The following is a 20,710-nucleotide window of genomic DNA, read 5'->3' on the forward strand; positions in this document are numbered from 1 at the left end:
TGGTCCTCCTCTCTCACCCGTACCCCTCCACCCACTCCCCCGGCCTTCACTGACCTCCAACACCTATCGTCTGACCAGCTGTCCCCTGCTCTGGACTGTGCACTTGGGAGGAGAGAGATTAGCGTTCAGTGTTTGAATAGGGATGGGGACATAACACATGTTCTGAACACATCTTGAAATGAACATTGCATGAAATCAGTGTTGAAAACAAAGCACAATGACAGAGATAATAAACCCCCCAAAAAAACATTTCTAGGATGGATGTTATGTGACATCAGTGTCACACTAGGCATGGCTCTGCACAAGCAAGAGTGGGCACTGCTGACTTAGTGTTCCAGGGCTACTGTAACCAATACCACAGTCAAAGATGGGGGCTAAACAGAAATTTATGTTCTCACAGTTCCAGAGGCTAAAAGTCCAAAGTCAGGTGTTTGAGCTATTTCTTCCACTGCCTTTCTCTTTGACTTATAGATCATCTTACTCTAAAGTCTTCTCTGAGACCCCACTAGGTCACACACACCCACTAGGCCACTGAGAGAGCTCTGTTTGGTGTGTCCCAGGCATGGCGATCCACTCAGACGGTAGACTCTTCCTTCTTTGAGATGTCTGTTGTGGGCTGTTGGGGAGCAGGGGTGGGGGTGTCCAGGAGAGCAGCAGAGAGTCTTTGAGGCTTCAATGGGGTGGTGAGGGTCTCTGACAGGTCAGGACCAGTCGTTGAAGGTGTTTCTGCTTCAGGCAAATGGGTGGCAGACAGAGGCCACCGGAATGCTGCCCCAAAGGTTGAGGAAGAGCTCTCTGGAGTGGCAGGTGACCAAGGAGTCCCTGGGAAGCCTGGAGGTAGAGTGGAGGATCCAGGAGAGACCGAAGGCCCTGCTGAGGGCTCAGGAGGCTGGGAGGCTTCAGGTTCCCCTAGAAATGTGCCCTCTGGCTCCAGTGGGGGTGAAGATGAGGTGTGGGCCACTGGTGGACCCGGTAATGCAGTCTGCGCACCAGACAGGTTTGCTCTCAGAAACAGCTGCAGGAGCTGGTGCATGGGCCTTGCAGGTGATGCTGACGGAGGCCCTGGGCAGGAGCTACAGTTGGCAGGGACTTCAGTGTCTCCACGAAGGCTCTGAGCAGCTTTGCCAAGGTCTCCATGAGGGGAGGGTTGCTGCCTTTCTTTTGGAGGAAAGAGGGACTCTAGACAGAGGTGGGGAAACAGGGTCACAAGGGTTCACTCTAGTCGACAGGAGCCACTCTGGGGATAGACACCCTGGTTCATCCTCACAGGGGCTCAACCTGGTGAGGACCATCATGGGTTGCCTACGACCTCCATGGGTAGAAGGCTGAACAGAAACTAGGAGTGGAAGAAGGCAGTTCACTAGAGAAACACTCCCAGAAACTTTTGGAAAGCACGTGACTCAGCCTGCCTTCTCTTTGGGTCTTAGTTTCCCACATGGAGGCATGCCAGAGATCAAAGCATAAGGAAAGAGAGAGTCTAATATTGGGCCTCTGTTTTCCCACTTGCAAAATGGGCATCCCAACAGACTGATGCAAGGCCACAGAAGATGTCTGAGCTTAAACCCTTATACCAGCTATGGGCTGCAGAGGTCACAACAGCTCAAGTTGGGCACACCAATGATAGCAAATCTGCTGTAGGGTATTGTCAGTGGGGAAGATGGATCTGTGGAGCCAGACGATACACGAATGCTCTATAGTCCACTCAATTTTGCTACAAACCTAAAGCTATCCAAAAAATATGCCCTCCTGTACACAGATGATAAAAGGGCTGGGGAAGAAATGAGAGAATCAACACCTTTCACAATAGCCACAAATAGCAAAAATTATCTCAGAGTAACTCTATTCAAACAAGTGGAAGACTTGTATGACAAAAACTTTAAATCTTTGAAGAAAGAAATTGAAGACGACACCAGAAAGTGGAAAGATCTCCCATGATCTTGGGTAGGCAGAATTAACATAATAAAAATGGCAATCTTACCAAAAACAATCTACAGATTCAACGCAATGCCCATCAAAATCCCAGCAAAATTCTTCACAGACCTCGAAAGAGCGGTACTCAACTTCATATGGAAAAGTAAAAAACCCAGGATAGCCAAAATAATCCAAAATAATAAAAGAACTTCTGGAGGCATCACAATTCCTGACTTCAAACTCTACTACAGAGCTACAGTACTGAAAACAGCCTGGTACTGGCATAAGAACAGACAGGAGGACCAATGGAACCGAATAGAAGATCCGGATATCAATCCACACATCTTCAAACATCTGATCTTTGATAAAGAAGCAAAAAATATCAAGTGGAAAAATTAACAAGTGGTGCTGGCATAACTGGATATCAACATGTAGAAGAATGAAAATAGACCCATATCTATTACCATGCACAAAACTCAAGTCCAAATGGATCAAAGACCTGAACATAAAGCCAGCCACACTGAACCTTATAGAAGAGAAAATGAGAAGTACACTTGAACGCATTGGCACAAGGAACCACTTCCTAAATAGAACCCCAGCAGCACAGACATTGAGGGAAATAATTAATAAATGAACCTCCTGAAACTGAAAACCTTCTGTAAAGCAAAGGACACAGTCAACAGGAAAAAACGACAGCCTACAAAATGGGAAAAGATCTTCACTAACCCCACATCAGAAAGAGGTCTGATCTCCAAAATATACAAAGAACTCAAGAAATTGGACACCAAAAGATCACATAATCCAATAAAAAATGGGGTACAGACCTAAACAGAGAACTCTCAACAGAGGAATCTAAAATGGCTGAAAGACACTTAAGGAAATGTTCAACATCCTTAATCATCAGAGAAATGCAAATCAAAACAACTCTGAGATTCCATCTTACACCTGTAAGAATGGCCAAGATCAAAAACACTGATGACAACTTATGCTGGAGAGGTTGTGAGGAAAAGGGAACACTTCTGCATTGCTGGTGGGAATGCAAGCTGGTACAACCCCTTTGGATGTCAGTGTGGCAATTTCTCAGAAAATTAGGAAACAACCTTCCTCAAGACCCAGTAATACCACTTTTGGGTATATATCCAAAGGATGCTCAATCGTGCCACAAGGACATGTGCTCAACTATGTTTATAGCAGCTTTGTTTGTCATAGCCAGAATCTGGAAACAACCTAAATGCCCCTCAACTGAAGAATCAATAAGGAAAACGTGGTATATTTACACAATGGAGTACTACACAGCAGAAAAAAATAACGACAGCTTGAATTTTGCAGAAAAATGGATGGAACTTGAAAACATTATTTTGAGTGAGGTAGTCCAGACCCAGAAAAACAATTATCACATGTACTCACTCATAGGTGGTTTTTAAACATAAAGCAAAGAAAGCCAGCCTACAAACCACAATCCCAGAGAATTTAGACAACAATGCAGACACTAAGAGTGTCTTACATTGATCTAATCTACATGGGAAGTAGAAAGTAGAAAAAGACAATATCTCTTGAGTAAATTGGGAGCATGGGGACCTGGAGGGAGGACTGAAGGGGGGAGGGGAGCAGAGAAAAATGTAGAGCTCAATAAATATCAAGAAAAAATGTATTAAAAATATTTTGAAATAGTATTCCATATGGCTTAAGCTGGCCTCCAACTCACTAGATAGCCAAGGATGACAACTTTTTCTTTTTGAGATAGGCTATCACTATGTACTGTAACTCAGTGTATAGACCTGGCTGACCTTGAACTCACAGAGTTCTGGAATTAAAAGGTTCTTGCCTCCTAACCCAGCAAATTTGAACTATTTATCCTCCTGCCTGAGGATTATAAGCATGCACCACTACATCTAATTTATGAGGTGCTGGGGACCGAGTCAGGGCTTCACGTGTACTAGACAAGTGCAGTGAACTAGATTCAAGCCCCAGCACTGAATGAATGAATGAATGAAGTGAATTAATAACTGTCTCTGCCTACCACCTCTCACACTGTAAGGGTGTGGCTCATAGGAGAAAAGGAAGTTAAGCAAAAATAAAATAGCCGGTGACAAGCAAAGGAGGAACGAACCTTAAGAAAGATTCAGCTGAGAGGAGGCAGATGCTGCTGTGCCCACTGGTAGACGCTGAAAGTCCTCTAGAGGGCAACTGCACAGAGCTAAAATTATTAAGTCATATGCTTTAAATGTGCGAACTGGGTGGCCTATGAATTGCGTCTGAAGGTAATTATTATTTTTATTACAGTGTATGTGTGTGCACAGCACACATGCAGAAGTCAAAGGACAACTTGTAAGAGTCAGTTTTCTCCTTCTACCATGTGTGTTATGGATCACTGGGCTTTGAGGCCAGTGTCTTTACTTACTGAGCCATTACACCAGTCTCTTGTGTTATGGTTAAGTCATCAAATGGAGGCAATTTCCATTCTCATCCAATGAAATGGTGGTTCCTTCTACAGGGAGTTATGGGTAAGAGTGACATGATGGTCTAGAGCATCCCACCCCATCTTGCCCAGGTTGTGACTCATGCTTTGTCCACGGTATCTATACTGTTTATGTTATAAAATGAAGAGTAAATAAAAGGCGTTCCTTTTACAGCAAGTTGGGGTGTGGTAAGCAGAGCTGACAGTGCGCTCTGGGAAAGAAGTTAGCTCAGCATGTGTCCTCTTTGGGTCTTAGTTTTCTCATGTGGAGCAGTTGCAGAGAGCAAGAGATAAGGAGAGAGAGAGAGAGAGAGAGAGAGAGAGAGAGAGAGAGAGAGAGAGTCAGTACCACCAATTAGAAACTTTCTCCCATCCCTGCAAACTCTAGGACCCCATCTGGAAAACAGAGATAACAACAGGCCCTCCAGCCAGGCATTCCTGTTGAGTTGCTCAATGGGTGTTGTGTTACAGGTGACTGGTGTGCTGGCAACAGAGTTTCTGGAGCATGTGATGGGTAAAGGGAAGCATGGTCCTCCAAGTCCCCCGTGGCCCCCAGCACTATCCCCAGCCCTAAACCTCCCTGGAGCAGACCACATCCTGGCATGACTTTGGGAGGCCAAAGATGTGAAACAGACATTCCAAGGAAGCAGTGTCATTCACAAATCAGTGGGAAAAAAAACTACTATCTTTCTAGAAGTCGAAAAGACGTAAAGAAGAGATATTTATGCACAGAGCGAACTGGGGAAATTAAAATTCTAAACAGTTTTAGAGATCATGGGAGCCATCTGCATCACCGGGCTTCCTCGAAGCTCCTTCAGGACCAGATTATGGTATCGTGTTGTGAGAGAGACCCCAGTCTACTCCTGACATTCTCTGACTCAGTTTCCCCCACTATCAACCACAGAGTCCTGACACAGCATGAGATTTCAACAAAAAAGCTGACCCAGTATTTTCCACAGGACATATACTACCAGTGTATGGAAGGAAGGAAAGGAGATGTGGAAAGAGGGAAGAAAGAAGGCCCAGAGAAATAGGTATACAGGAAAGGAGAGAGGGAGGAGAAGGAAAGAAGGGAAGGAGGGAGGGAGGGAGGGAGGGAGGGAGGGAGGGAGGGAGGGAGGGAGGGAGGGAGGGAGGGAGGGAAGGAGGGAGGGAGGAAAGGAGGGAGCTCAATGAACTGGGAAGGTAGGAGGTAGAAAAACCAGCTCAAGAGAATACAGTAGTTCCCCTTATCCAAAGTCTTATTTTCTGTCACTTCAGTTATGGTCAATTGTTGTCCTTAAATGATAAATAGAAATTTCCAAAAGTGAACAGCTCACAAATTCTCAGCTGTGAGTCTTATGAGTAGCATGATGGTCTTGAGCACCCCACGCCATCTTGCCCAAGCTGTGACTCACACTTTGTCCAGGGTATTTTGTCTTCAGACCAATCAGTCAGTCACTTAGGAACCTCTCTGCTGTTAGTTTGCCAGTGCTCTCAGGTAGGGTGCAGTTCCATCCAGTCTCAGACATCATTTGAAATCTCACAGTTAAGGGAGACCTTTCTTAAGTAGCCAGCAGTGTCCACATCAAAACTTCAGAGATGTGCAACAAAGCACTGTGTCTTCTTTATAACTGCTCAATAAGAGCCATGTGGACTAGCCGAGTCTGGGGGTCATGACTGTAGTCTCAGACTGAAACAGGAGGGTTCCTTAAATTTAAGAATTTAAGGCTGGCCTGGGCAACGTAAAACTCCTTTCTCAAAAAGGGGGTGAGAAACAGGTGAGGCTGGGGAAGTTCAAGGTGCAGCACTAGCCTCTCAGGAAGACTCTGAACTTGACCTATCACTACACACAGGCAAGAAAACTAAAAGGTGTGTGTGGGGGGGTCAGACAACACAATACATCACGGCATTTGGTTTTTTATAATAAACAGCCCTGAAGCAGCAGCCTACCATAACTGTTTGACCTTGAACAGATCATGCTATCTGAGCCCAGGTCATCATAGCAGCCCTTTCAAAGGCCTACATCTCTGAAAAGTTTTGCAGGGGAAGATGGTGCGAAAGGCTCAGGGCCTACTTACCTGGGCAGGAAGGGTCAGTACAGACTGGCTGGCAAGGGACCTTTTCGCAGCTCACTTCTCCCAGCTGAAGAAACAGAAAGACACCGTGAGGAAACCCGGAGTACCCTGCCCGCCTGTAGCAGAGCTCGCCCGGGCCTCTTGTGCCAGTGGTGGGACGTGCAGAAAAGTGGTGGGTAGAGGCTGAAATGTCTGGGCCCTGGTCTGGATGACAGGTGACAACCATGGACTTCCAGAGAAGAATGGGTGGCCGGAGATGAAGGTGAGAGTGAATGGCAGGATGAGCAGGTTAGCTCGGGGTCCCTGGTGTGGCATGCAGGCCTGGCTGGCAGCCCCAGGCCCTCAGGCCAGCTCACCTGGCAGATGCACCGGGTACAAGGCGTGTCATCCAAGGTGAACACCTGACCATTCACTACCTTTCTCCCTTCGAAGTTACAGTCTGCAGAGTCAGAGGCGACAGAATGATGAGATCCAGGTCACCTGGGAGACTTGGGAATGGGTGGCTTTTCCCACTCACCGTGGCACACAGGACAGCACTCGCCATCTGGGTGGAAGGGGTAGGTACAGGTGATGGGACAGTCCACAGGTGAACAGGCCACCGAGCCCAGCTGCAGGACACAGAACACACATGGCCCCTCTTGGCGACAGCTAGTACAACGCTAGGGAAAACCCAGGGCTCCCTGCAAGGCAGACCCATCTAGGCAGCCACGTTGGCGATCCATGGTGAGATGGGGTTTGAGGGGTGACATTTTCTCAGCTAGGGTCCTTCCTAACATCTCAAGAACAAGACTTGACTTCATCTACGAGGTCACCTGACAATAGTGACCCATTGGAAAATACAGACTTATCCAGGAAAGATCAGCAACAAAAACCAAGAGAGAGCTAGGGTGTGGCTCAGGGGTCAAGTGTTTGCCCTAGGTTCCATTCGCAGCATCCATACAAAAACAAAGAAACTCAGAGAAAGGACCAACATTTCCCAAAGCACGTGGCCGAGAATATACAGGAACCGTGGGCAGTGGATTGCTCAGAGACCACAGAGACATTCACCCTGTATTTCTCAACCCCCGTGTTGAGAAAAAAAACCTTGTTCCTTTTCACACATGACCAGGGCTGAGGCTCACAGATGTACCATCACTGTGCACACACAGCAACTCCAGCCAAGTATTAACTTATCCTTATGATAAGCAATGGGACTTCTGGCCTTCGTTTTCCAAACATGAAAATTCAGCATGCTTTTTAGACTGAGCGGTGGGCTGGCTCTGGGGTGTAACTGTGACCCAGGTTCAGTGCCTGACCCTTCAGCTAGTCATGAGATCATAAGCAAATAACTTGGTCTCTGCAGGCTGGTTCTCTCATCCAGAAATGATGAGATCCACTGAGTTCAGTAACCCAGAAGCAGGACTACTGGACTAGCCAGAGTTTTCAAATGACTCTCTGACCCTGGCTAAAGAATCATGCTAGACAGGTGGGAAGACAACTTTCCCCAGGACCAGCAGAGAGCCTTCTCCGGGGTTCGGGAGCTGATGCTAGGGATTGGGGTCTGGTTGGGTGGTGCATACCAGACAGATGCAGCTCAGACAGGGGTCAAGCACTGATGGGAAGGTCTCATTGTTGTAGAAGATTCTGCCTGTGTAGGTGCAGCCTGCCAAACAGAGCACGTGGTGAGCAGCAGCCAGAAGGGTGGCTAGCATAGGCAGGTGCCTGACCGGGCAAAGGTTAGAAGTTTATCTGGATAGCAAGGGTCAGGCCCAGCACCTCCCCAGAGGCTAGGCAAGCAATAAGCATCCTTGGAATGGGTGCTGACTGCTTTGTACGGCTGGATTAAATAAGGAGGACATTACAGAGTCTTGTTTCAGTGTCTTCATGACAGACATGGGGTGTCATTGCGGAACTTGGGGTGGGACAGGCAGATGACTCATGAGGCTCAAGGTTTCTGTCCCTCCCCAGAGTCAACTGACAAAAATCCCACCTGTCCAGACCAGTACCCCCATATCCCCCATGCCTGATGTCACCAAAGGTTCCATATGAATGAGGCCACTTTGATGAAACTGTTCACATACTGGTAAGTACAAAAACACGTGCCAGCACAAGCCTGTGAATTCCAATATTCAGGAGCTGAGGCAGAAGCATGGAATTCCAGAACAGCCTGGGCTAAAAAGCAAATTCTAGGTCAAGGTAGATTACATAGTGAGACCTGACCCAAAAAAAAAAAAGTATCATATATACATATGTATGTGTATGTGACTATGTATACTTATATGTAATATATAATTATGTATATAATTACAATATAATATATTATATAATACAATATAAGTACATATATTTAATATATTATAAGTAAATATATATAATTGCATATATATAATAAAAGCTGGTAGAAAAATATTTTAATTTTTATTCCACCTGTTTTGTTGTTTGTTTGTCTGTACTTGGAGTACAGGGATGGAGCCCAGAGTCTCATGTATTCTAAGCAAGCACTCTCCCACTGAAGTATAGCCTTCAACATAATATGGCTTATTTTATTTTGTCTTATCTTATTTTTTGAGATTTTGAGTCTTGCAGTCTGGTCCAGGCTTGATCCTCCTGCCTTTGTCTCCCAAGTACTGGGATCATAGGCATGTGTCAACAGACCCAGCCCTTAGAGAGAGATTTTTTTTTTAAAGAACAAAACATCCATAACACAAAAGGTGGGCGCATCACAAACAGAAACTAGAAAGATACACCCATAGGGCTGACAGTGGAAAATGGGCCTTTTCAAATTTATTCTTGCTTTACTCTTTTCTATGACAAATTTAATTTTGAAATAATGGAAAAGGTCAAAATTACAGAGGAAAAAAAAGCTAGCCTTATTTGTGTTTCTTCTCACTGACCCAGTTTTCCAGGTCTGGCTCCTACGTCCCCTCAGGAGGATTGTAAGCTCTGGATTTGTATATGTGGGTACAGCATTGAGGCCTTGCCTCAGGCAAGCCACTTTCCTTCTCTGGGCTGTGGGTGCTGTGCAGGTTGCTGGGAGTGTGAGGGAGATGAGGTTCTGGTGGTACTCAGTGAGGAGGGGCCTGAGGCAAGGCAGGCAGGACTCCAGGAACCCTGAGAATTGCTGCAGAGGGAGAGGTAGGGCCTAGCTAGGGTTACCTGCTGAACAATCAGGACAGCACTGCCCAGGGATCCGGATGGGGTCAGGGCAAGAGTCCACGCAGTCAGTCCTCTTGCAGCTTACAGAACCATTTGCCTAAAGGAAGAAGAGACTTCACCAAAACTTGAGACAGCAGGGCTGCTTCCCCACATCAAAGAAAAGGCAATGCACCCCACTGTCTGTGGCTTGCCCTGCTGGGAAAAGTGGATCCTCCCCACCGGTCCTCACCCCTCCTTCCCCATGTCAATGAAGACCAGCTGCTTAGCACAGGTGATAGAAACTTCAGGAAGGTTCTGCCTGTCTCAACACAGGAAAGTCAGACCTGGGATTTTGGGGGTTTTGTCCTTTCTGCTTCCTATCCTACCCCTCAACAGCAGCTGAGGCCATACCATCACCCCCTCCACATTCTTCTCGGCATTTCCCTGGAACCCTGGCTCACCCCCAAACCTATAGAGAACAATAAAATCCTATTTTTATAGAAAACTATTCCACCGGAAATGCCTATTTCAGTAGACCAAAATGTCATACGAGGGTTCTTCCTTTTCTCTCTTCCTCCCCTCTCCTCTTAAGAATTTGAACATTTATGGTCTCTTTCTTATTTTACTCTCTTGTAAACTGAGTGCCAGGATCGGTCACGAAGGAGAACCTCAGCAGAAAGGGGTTTTTACTCTCCCCTCTTTCTGCAGCAAACATGCTCAAGCTGGCTTCTCACGAAGCATCCTAAACAGCCATTTGGAGATGAAAATGTGGGGGCCTGGAGATCCTGCATGTATGACAGGGGCTCCCTAATGATACTCCATCCCCCACCCTGCTTTCTTTGGAGGAATAAAGCTCTCAGGAACCCAAAGTGGAAAGGGAAGCATTGTGCAGTTTCTTAATAAACAGCCATGCTTGACTTACAAACGCACACTCTTACTTAGCTATGACAAGGTGCAGGTCAAGATGAAACATCATACGACACAGAAATGGCACCTCAGCTTCCTGAGCTAGCCACACCCCAGGCCGCCCTCCCCGAGGCCTCCTGAGGCCCCTGCATGGTAGCAGCTCCCTGCCCAAGCAGGGTCTCTGCAGCATCTAAGGCAGCCACCAAGCTTTACTGCCCTCAATTGTCCACTGAAAGCAGACCAAGTGCCCAGGAGGGAGACTGCAGCCAGGCTGGCAGTGGCCCTGCCTCGGAGAGGCAGATGGGACAGCCAGGTAAAGCAGCTTTAGGCGAGCAGGTTGTCATTCACCTGGCAGATGCATAACTCACAGGGGTCACCAGGCGACCAGATCTGTCCAATCGGAAACTCAACCCCGTTGTCATCTAGAGAGCAGCCTGGCAGGAGAGGTGGGAAACGGAAAACACTTGGCAGAGAGCCGGGATGCAGCTCGGCGGTAAGGCATACTCAATGGACCCACAACACCGCAAAAACTAACTAATGAAGAAACCACAGTAGAACCTGGAAGGTGGTAGCGCACGCCTTTAATCCCAGCACTCAGGAGGTAGAGACAGGCGGATCTCTGTGAGTTCAAGGCCAGCCTGGTCTAAAGAGCTAGTTCCAGGACAGCCAGGGCTGTTACACAGAGAAACCCTATCTCGAAAAAAAAAATAAAAATAAAAAGCCCACAGTAGACAGGAATGCTCCCCAGAACTACAGTACCACCCTCCTAAATATGAAACCCCATGCTCACAGATAAACACACCACACAAACCACACATACAAATGTTTGCTTAATATGCATGCAAACTTTTACACAAAATAGCAGACACACACATTCCAAAAAGGTGACCTATGCTCAGCCACATACTGGGGGACACACAAACTTACACTGACAAAACACAACCCACAGATACATACAAAACACAAATGTATACTTGCATACATTCAAATGCATAAACACCTACTGAAACTATCACAAACAGACACACTCACAGACAACAGCATCACACACACACAAACACAGACATTCACTAACACAAAAACAAATACAGCAAATTGCACACACATCACAGGGAACTGACACGAACACACACATATGTGCATTTACAGGTAAGTCGTATAGAACTCAGACACATTCGTACCATCCAAACACCAGCACTTAAAGGCATATCTAACTAAACATACACGTAGGTACATTCCTACAAAGCACCCTTCCAAGGATACACACAGGCACACTCGTTAGCATACCCACCACACAAACTTATACACTTCCATGGTCACACAGAATGCTTTATAAAACATACCTGCTCATACCACTAACACACACACACACTTAGTCCAAGTGAGGGAAGCCCAGCCTCCCTCCTGTGCACTTGAGCCCTGTGTTGGGGGCTGCCCAGCGGGACCTCACCTGTGGTGGGTGTGGGCTCCCGGCAGGTAAAACAGCACTGTCCAGGGCCTAGCCACCACTCCTCTCGAGGGCACTCCAGTTCTGGGCATGGTGTGAAGGAGCACTGTACCTCCCCGTTCTGGAAGAGAAGCAAGAGCATGCATCGGTGACGGTGGCTCCCAGCCCTGGGCCATTTAGCGCTGAAGAGAAGGCTGGTGAGCAGCCATCCTCCAGACAGTGACAAAGAAATGTCCAGGGAGACAGGAACGGAGAAGGCAAGTCCTTTGGGGGAGCTGAAAGAAGGTCCTGTGGTGGTCCCCCTGCCCCAGCTGGGTCTCTACTATCTCTGTCATCCCTCTTAACCCTAGTTCCATCGAGACTCCCCCTGCCACCCTCCACTCCCACCCCTCTCATCTACTCGGCTCCATAATTAAGAAACGGTCCCAGATGTCAATGTCATCTTGCCACCCAACCACTCCAAGCCTTAGCACTCATCCCAGTCCAGTTTCTGCTGCCGGGGCACCTTTCCCACCTGCCAGACACAGACATCCTCCTAAGACAGCGAGGGAGTATGGCCTCCTCTGCACAGATATGTCTGACACACAGCTGTGAGAGCCCAGTTTCCCCCTCTGGTGCTCTCTGCACCAGAGCTGCCCATGGGATGAGTGGAAGAGGTCGTCCCAGAATCCTTTCTTCCCTCTGCTACCTCCCTGCCTCCTTCTCCTGAGGGCACTCAGCAGCTGCTGCATAAAGAACCCATCTCCCAGTCTGCGCCCACCTGCTTCTGCTCTTCTCTGCTCTAAGCAGAATGCACAGCACCCTCAGCACCTCACCCGACTGGTCCTAGTCACCCTCCACAGGTCTCCACTGTCCCTCTCTCCTCACAAGAAGGTTTGAGGATCCCATGCCAAGCCACGCCCACCTAGGCTGCAGGCTGTCAGTAAGAGGGGGCTGGAGCTCTTTTGGGCTGAGGGTGTGTCCCCAGATCACATACGTACTCTACCAATACAGAACTGAAGAACACTGACTTCATAGAGATGGCTGTAAGGCACGGGGGATTCCTCCAGGGACTGCTGCCTGTCTCTCCCTTTTGACGAACTTCAGGTTATTGTCTCCATGGCAAAGCATCTTGGATAAATTCCTATGCTACCCACCCAGCCTCCTTCCCATCTTCCACGGATTCAACAGGTGCAGGAACCTCACATCCTACCTGGCAGACACAGGTGGTGCAGTCGTCACCACCTCCACTGAACACAGCCCCGTCCATATACCACTGGCCATGGAAATAGCACCTCCCTGCAGGAGACAAAGGCAGAAGGGCTCATGAGTGGACAGATGGGCAGGGAGGGCTGGGACAGCTGCCCCTTGCCAGCACACAGAATGCTTCTCAGTCTCCAAATCCCAGACCCCTCAGAAGTTACTACGTACAAAAGGAGATCATTACCCATGAGGCAGAGGGAGACCAAACAGCTGCAGAGGAAGAAATTCAGAGGAGCGTGCCAGAAGATGGGCACAGAACATCTGAAGATCCTCCCCAGGGTAACACCAGCCCCAAAGCCTGGCAACCAGCACATCCATTCAGCACCAGCTGAAGCACCAGTTCAAGCACCAGCTCCGCAACCCAGAACTGACTTAGGGTTCACGACTCTCCTGAAGTTTCTGTGCAGGGGCTGACAGTCCCACTTCCCAGGTTCCATACTGACTGGACAAACAGAACTTAACACAAAACAAACAAAGCCAGGCATAGTGCCCCATGCCTTCAGTCCAGGCACTCGGGAGGTGGAGCCGGGCAGAGCTCTATGAGTTTGAGGCCAGTCTGGTAGTTCCAGGACAGCCAAGGGTAATAACGACACTGTGTCTCAAAAAAGTAAAAAGAAGACAATAATAATAACAAAATGTCTTACGTTAGGAAGAAAAGCATGCCTGGCCTGATGTAACAAGCCTGTATCCCCAGCTACTTGGGCTGAGGCAAGAAGATGGAAAGCTCAAGACCTGACTGGGTTACAGAGGGAGTCACAGGCCAACTCAGGCAACTTATGAGATCCTCTCTCAAAATAAAAAGTATAAAATGAGCTGGGGATGTGGCTCAGTGATAAAGTACTCGCCTAGTGTGCACAGATCCTTGGTTACAATCTCTAGTACTATGAAAGAAACTTAAAATTTTTAATTACACTTATTTGTTGGGGGAGGGGCATGATGTAGGCATGAGAGGTCAACTTGCAGAAATCCGTTCCCTGCTACCAGGTGGGTTCCAGGGATCAAACTCAGGTTATTAAGCACCTTTCCTGGCTAGGCCATCCCACTGACCCAAGACGGTATTTTAAAAGTACGCCAGCTCTGAGATCAGGCCGATTTAAGTTGAAGTTCAGCCCCATTGCTAACTGCTATGTGTCTCTAGACAGCGACTTGACCTCTCGGAATCTGCTTTTTCATTAAAGGGAACAGTGAGCAGGATCCCCTCACTGTGAGAACTCAAGGACTCAAAGACAAAGAGATGGCAGGTGACCTAAACAGCATGGGGTCCATGCTGGTGAGGAAACATCCTCTCCCACTGCTAGCTTAACTTGGAAATGGAGAAAGAAGAAACTAGATGAAGTGTGCGGGAGTTGAGAGGAGACCTGCTAGGACAGGCTGTCCTTCGAGGGAGGGTATTAAAACAAGTTACCCTTCAAGTGAGAGCTTTTTGGGGACTTATGAATGTCACAGGCAAACAGGCAGCTCCCATGCAGTGGGATCCAAAGACAAGAGAGACTGATTCTGCTAGACAAAGAGAGGTGTTCATTCTGATGAAAGGGGGATGCCCCACCCTGGGAGACGACAGGATTGGTTAGTGAGTAACTGTGCTAAGGTGAGTCCTCAGAGTCAGGGGTCTGCCCGCTTCGCCCTGCAGCACCTCATCTGCATACAGCCTGCTTACCTTGGTTACCTAAAAGGCCTGAGTTTCTAAGTCATAGGAAACCTGTTCTTATGTCACAGGGGGTTAAAAGAGATTCCTCCACACCCAGGGGCAGATCAGTGCCACAAATGAGCTCCTAAGCCTCTTCTGCCTACACTCAAGATGTGTCCTACAGGCAGGGACGGCGAAGGCCACGCCATGAGCAGAGTCTGGCCAAGGTGTACTCAGGAGACGGTCACCAAAAATGAGTAATTGACTTCTATCATCTGACCCCCCCTTCTAAAGCAGGAGTCTCCCCTCTCCTGCCTCAACACACACTCCAAGGCACTTCTCCCCCACACCCCAAACAACAAAAATTCCAAGCATCACCTACCTGGGGCACAAGCGCAGCAATCTGACTGTGGGGGAGTCTTGCAGGGACCAGGGGGACACTCCACGGAGATACAAGTCACATTTCCAGCCTGAGGAGGCAAAAGACAGTGGTGGGACAAGGGTGGGATCAGGTTTTTCACGCCTTTAACCCCAGGACTCAGGATGCAGAAGCAGGCAGATCTCTGTGAGTTTAAGGCCAACCTAGTATACATTGCAAGTTTCTGGCCATCCATGGCTACCTGAGACTTTTTCCTCCCACAAAGATAGACAGACAGACAGACATTTTAAATTAGGAGCTGGAGAGATGGCTCTGTGGTTAAAAAAACACCTTCTACTCTTCAAAGGAACAGGAGTTTGGTTCCCAGAACCCACATCGGGCAGGTCACAATAGCCCTTAATCTCTAGCTCTAAGAGATCTGGTACCTTATTCTGGTCCCTGTGAGCACCTCTGCACACATACAATAATGATAGGGGTTGGGGAAATGGCTCAGTGGTTGAGAGCACTTCTCATTCCTGCAGAAGAACCAGGTTCAGTTCCCAGTACCCCTAGGGTATCTCACAACCATCTGTAACTCCAGTCCCAGGCAATCTGACACTCTCTTCTGGCCTCCAAGGGCACCAGGCACACAAGTAGTGTATAGACACACATGCAACCAAAATACTCATACACAGGAAAATACATAAAAAAATTATTTTTGCCTACATGTATGTCCCTGCCAGGATTCCAGATCCTCTAGAACTGGAGTTACAGACAGTTGTGAGCTGTCATGTGAGGGCTAGGAATTGAACCCAGATCCTCTGGAAGAGCTGGCACTCTTAACCACTGAGCCATCTTTCCACCCCATAAATAAATCTTTTTAAATAAATAATTTGAAATTCAAAATAATAAAGTTTTTTTGAGAGAGAGAGAGAAAGAGAGTGAGAGAGACTCACTATGTAGCCCAAACTGTCCTGTCCTGGAACTAAACATGTAAACCATGCTGGCCTCAAACTCACAGAGATCTGTTTACCTCTGCCTCTCAAGTACTGGGATTAAAGACATGCCACCACACCTGGCACAAAATACATCGCTAAAACCAATTTTGACGTTAAAATAAAAAAAGTCTCCAACATTAGGGTCATCTTAGACCTGAGTTCTACTGTCTATGCCTGTTGTAGAATATTACTTTAACTATGTAAAGATGTGTTATTTTTGTTTATGTTCCAACTGTTTAACTATGTAAAGATGTGTTAAACTTGTTTATGCTGCATTTGTTTAACTATGTAAAAATATGTTGCTGTTTTACTTTACCTGTCTCAACAAGGCACATGGTTGGTCTAATAAAAAAACTGAATGGCCAATAGCTGGGCAGAAGAGGGATAGGCGGAGTGGGAGGGCAGAGAGACTAGGAGGAATTGGGGCTGAGGGAGAAGGAGGAAATGGAGAACAAGAGAGAAAGAGAGAGAGAGAGACGTGCAGGCCCAGCCAGGCAACCGCCAGCCAGCAAGACATGAGTAGGGTGTACAGAATGAAAGAAAGGTAAATAAGCCCCAAGGCAAACATAGATGAAAAGAAACAGTTTAAGTTATAAGAGCTAGCCAGAAACAAGCCTAAGCTAAGGTTGAGCAGTCATGATTTGGAGCTGGTTGGTGGCCCCAAAGAAAGCCTGCTACATATACCTTTACTAACAAGATTTTAGGCAATGCATATCACATCTCCAGGAACTTCTAACATGGGAGGATTCAGTGCCTGTCTCACTACATAAAAATGGAAAAAGACACCCAAGTTCCTTTTCTCTGCACGCTTAGCACACAGGAAGAGCTAGATGAATGCTACTGACATTCTGCATGTCCCCGATCATACAGTACCCTATCTGCCATTGTGGCCAGTCCAGGAGCTCTGTTTAAAGACGGACAGAGGGTGGCAGCAAGGACTGACAGACAAAGCCTGCAACAGACCTCAGTTCAAACACCAGCTCCCAGCTTCCATCTCTGAATCTGTGGATCGGGGATAGTATGGCCCACCCCGCACTTGCTGGGAGTCGCTGGTTAGGGAACAGAGAAAAGGCACCAAGCCTGCGCCTGACACACAGTCACAGTGGGCGCTCAAAATCAGATGCATGCAGGCAGCATTGGCACAGTAAAAGCTTATGATTACCCTCTGAGGAGTGAACTTGCCAGAAGCAAAAATATTCTTAAAAAGACCAGGGAGTTTAATGAGGCTACTCTCTCCTGCATGTGCACACCTTTGTTGTGGCAGGAAATACTTTGCCTGGAGAGAAAACTTCCCTGGTGAAGTTCCTGAGAGAGTCCCATTCCTCCCCTTCCCAAACAGATGGATCCTGGTCTGCCCTGGCTCTCCCATGCATGGCAGATGCCTCCCAAGTCCGTCGGCCAGAACTTGGATGTTTCTATGACCCTCTCAAGCTCAGTTTAAACCCAAAGCCTGAAGCAAGCTCCCTTCAACATCCAGTCTGTTCCCCTCCTTGACAACACCCAAAGGTTAAGAAAACACCCAGTGGGGATCTTGGGTTGCTTACCAGACAGACACACACGGTGCAGTTCTCCTCAGGAGGTGAAAACACGTCCCCTTCTTCCCGGACGGCACCACTGTGAAAGCAGCCTTAGACAGACAAACAAGAGGTGGGGACATCAGTCCCCTCAAAGCGGAGGAAACCTGAGGTCTCTACTTTTCCAGGAGTGACACTTCTGGACCCTCCTCTCACCACCCCGGATGCCCCAGCAATGGCAGACATAGGCTCCTTAACCTGATACACACACAAGATCAGCTGCAGTGACCCCGAGCATGCTCATTCAAGTGTGTCCTGAGAAAGCATCATTGTATTCCGTCACACAAGACAGGCTAGGCTCCAAATGGAAAATTTTATCTCCCTTAACCCATGTGGCCTTGCCCACGGCACCTCGCCTCTCTGCAACTCAGCTATTTTCACCAAAATATGGAAATATCGCCAGGTGGTGGTGGCTCACACCTTTAATCCCAGCACTTGGGAGGCAGAGGCAGGCAGATCTCTGTGAGTTCAAGGCCAGCCTGGTCTACAGAGTTCCAGGACAGCCAGAGCTGCATGGAGAAATCCTGTCTTGAAAAGCCAAAAAAAACTTAAAAAATGTAAATATCCCTGTGTACCCAGCACTGCTGGGTACTCCTGTGGATACCTGAAAGGATTCATAATCTTGGTTATAAAGAGAACTCGGCTCTTTCCATCAGGGCCCAATACACAGGTGGAACATTGTAAAAAGGGAAATTATCTCCCTTTGTCTTAGCAACCAACACAGGCACTTCCTTACTAAACCCTAGGGGGAAAATTTGTTTTTATGGTGATTAAATCAGGACCTACGTCATACATGCTAGGCAAGCACTAAGCCCCAGCCCCAGCATGCACTGGAAGGAAGGTGAAATGACAGTCGGTCCTCCAGCAATCCAAGGGCAGGTGGGGCAGGGGAAGCAGACAATAGAATGGATGTGGACTCATGGAGGGAAGGAACAAATGAACAAAGGAGAGAAGGAGGGAGTTCAGGCAAGCAGGGTGGCCCGAAGAATGGTTCCCCTTGAAGAGTGCTTCAGCATAGACACGTGGTTCCCAAAGGGAGGGTCCATAGACAGTTTGTCCATTCTCAGACCCCACCCCTGACCCGCCAATCAGGCCTCCCAGGTGACTCCAAGAACTGATTGTGGGAAAAGTTGAAAAATAAAAGCCTTTGGGCTTCAAGAGGCAAGGGGAAAAAAGCAGCAGGCTGGTCCCTCCCCGTCAGCTCTTACCAGTGCAAGAGGGGCAGCAGCCACCATCCCTGGGGGGAATCGGATGGGAGCAGGCAGTGTTACACCTCAGGTTTTCACAGGTCACCTCTCCATCCTGGATACACAAGTGAGAGTTGCAGTCATGGGTAGACCCCAGACACTCCACCAGGGCGGCCTGGGGACATCGCACCTACCTGGCACAAGCACTGAGAGCACTCAGGCTGGTTCCAGCGGCTCCCTGATTGATATGTGGCTCCCTGGTACCGGCAGGAAGAGAGCCCAGTTCCAACCTTCGCACCTTCCAGGACCCTGGGTGAGGAAGGGGTCCCTACCGCCTCCCCCTGGAGGAGTGAGGGGGGTCGGAGGGTGTCCAGGAGGGAGGAACTTGGCCCTGGGGTGGATAGCAACTGTGTGGGAAAGAATGTGGGTAGGCCCAGGGTGGTAGATGACTGGTAGGTTGTTCTGACTCCAGTGGGGTATCCTGGGGCCCCTGGAGGAGGGCTGTGTCCTGGGGACAAGGCAGGCCGGCCTGCCTCCGGAAGGAGCAGGGATATCTTAGCAGGTTGCTGCCGGGGCTGCAGGATGGCAGATGGGGCCTGAACGGCCTTCGGGAAAGCTGAAATGGAAGCACAGGGTCTGCTTAGGAAAGCAGCAGGGCAGGAAGTGTGGTTTTAGGGTCCTAGATTGGTCCACCAGTTTCCTCCTCAACATAACGTAATTGGCCGTGAACTGCTGAGGCCATGGTGACTGTCATAGCTCCTCCTTTTCCTTTCTTTCTTTCTTTCTTTCTTTCTTTCTTTCTTTCTTTCTTCCTTCTTTCCTTCCTTCCTTTTTTTTTTTTTTTTTTTTGGTTTTTCAAGACAGGGTTTCTCTATAGCTTTGGAGCCTGTCCTGGAACTAACTCTTGTAGACCACGCTGGTCACAAACTCACAGAGATTCGCCTGCCTCTGCCTCACAAGTGCTGGAATTAAAGGTGTGCATCACCACAGCCCGGTCCTGCCCTCGCTTTCTTAACAGCTACAAAAGGACACACAGGTTTTCCTGAGTAGGAGCCCTTCAGGGTCCATCCTGGGAGCAACTCTACCCAGCTGCTATGGACTGGAGTCTGAGAGTGTACCCTGCTTCCCACCTAGGTGTGGCTTCCCTACAGGATGAGGGGTCAGCGAGGTTCTCTCCAGCTTCACAGCTCTCCTGTGGGAGGAGACTCCCGCCCCCACATGTGTATTTGAAGACTGGGCATTTTCCCTACAGATGAACATCCCCTTGTCGAGGGATGGAGAATCCCTGAGGGTCTGTGTCACACCTTCCTTCACCGTTATTGGTTGGTTTCTGTTTTGTTTTTCCTTTTTACCATTTGTGTGCAATGACTGGGAACAGGGAAAAGGAGAAAGGACTGGATAAATAAGTCTCAGGACTGGAAAGACTTCTCAGGGGTTAAGAGCACCGCCTTCTCTGGCAGAGCATCAGGTTTACTTCCTGGCAGCCCCATGGTGGCTCACAACAATCCTTAACTCCAATCCCAGGGGATCAGACACCTTCTCTGGCCCTGCTGAAGCATGTGGTACACATACATACCAATAGGCAAAACACTCATAATATATATAAAATAAAATAAACAACTTTTTTATTAAAAAAAAATACCAGGATAGAGAGCTGGCTCACTGGTTAAGGGTACTAGCTGTCTTGTGGGGAACCAGATTCAGTTCCCAGATCCTACATAGTAGCTCCAGTTCTAGGGGATCGATACCCGCTTCTGGCCTTCACAGGCACCAGGCACACAAAAATAAGCAGGTAAAATATTCACATGCATAAAAAAATGTAAATAATTTT

The 20,710-nt window shown here is 48.1% G+C and overlaps 1 protein-coding gene across 1 annotated transcript in view; it reads right to left on the reverse strand.

Annotated features, from left to right (window-relative positions):
• Positions 1–173: 173 nt before the first annotated feature.
• Vwce (von Willebrand factor C and EGF domains) overlaps positions 174–20,710 on the reverse strand; it is a 30,336-nt gene continuing 9,799 nt past the window's right edge. The window contains exons 8-20 of the mRNA XM_087908119.1: positions 19,074–19,495; positions 18,901–18,994; positions 17,663–17,745; positions 15,145–15,232; positions 13,086–13,171; positions 11,897–12,014; positions 10,795–10,880; positions 9,562–9,658; positions 7,986–8,068; positions 6,944–7,034; positions 6,783–6,865; positions 6,430–6,493; positions 174–1,179 (exon numbers count right to left, since the gene is read on the reverse strand). Of these exons, the coding sequence (XP_087764245.1) occupies positions 575–1,179; positions 6,430–6,493; positions 6,783–6,865; positions 6,944–7,034; positions 7,986–8,068; positions 9,562–9,658; positions 10,795–10,880; positions 11,897–12,014; positions 13,086–13,171; positions 15,145–15,232; positions 17,663–17,745; positions 18,901–18,994; positions 19,074–19,495 (2,000 nt within the window). The 3' untranslated portion in view covers positions 174–574. The remainder of the gene's footprint in view (positions 1,180–6,429; positions 6,494–6,782; positions 6,866–6,943; positions 7,035–7,985; positions 8,069–9,561; positions 9,659–10,794; positions 10,881–11,896; positions 12,015–13,085; positions 13,172–15,144; positions 15,233–17,662; positions 17,746–18,900; positions 18,995–19,073; positions 19,496–20,710) is intronic.

Source organism: Myodes glareolus, chromosome 7, assembly GCF_982192425.1.
Source record: "Myodes glareolus chromosome 7, mMyoGla1.1, whole genome shotgun sequence".
NCBI lineage: Eukaryota > Metazoa > Chordata > Mammalia > Rodentia > Cricetidae > Myodes > Myodes glareolus.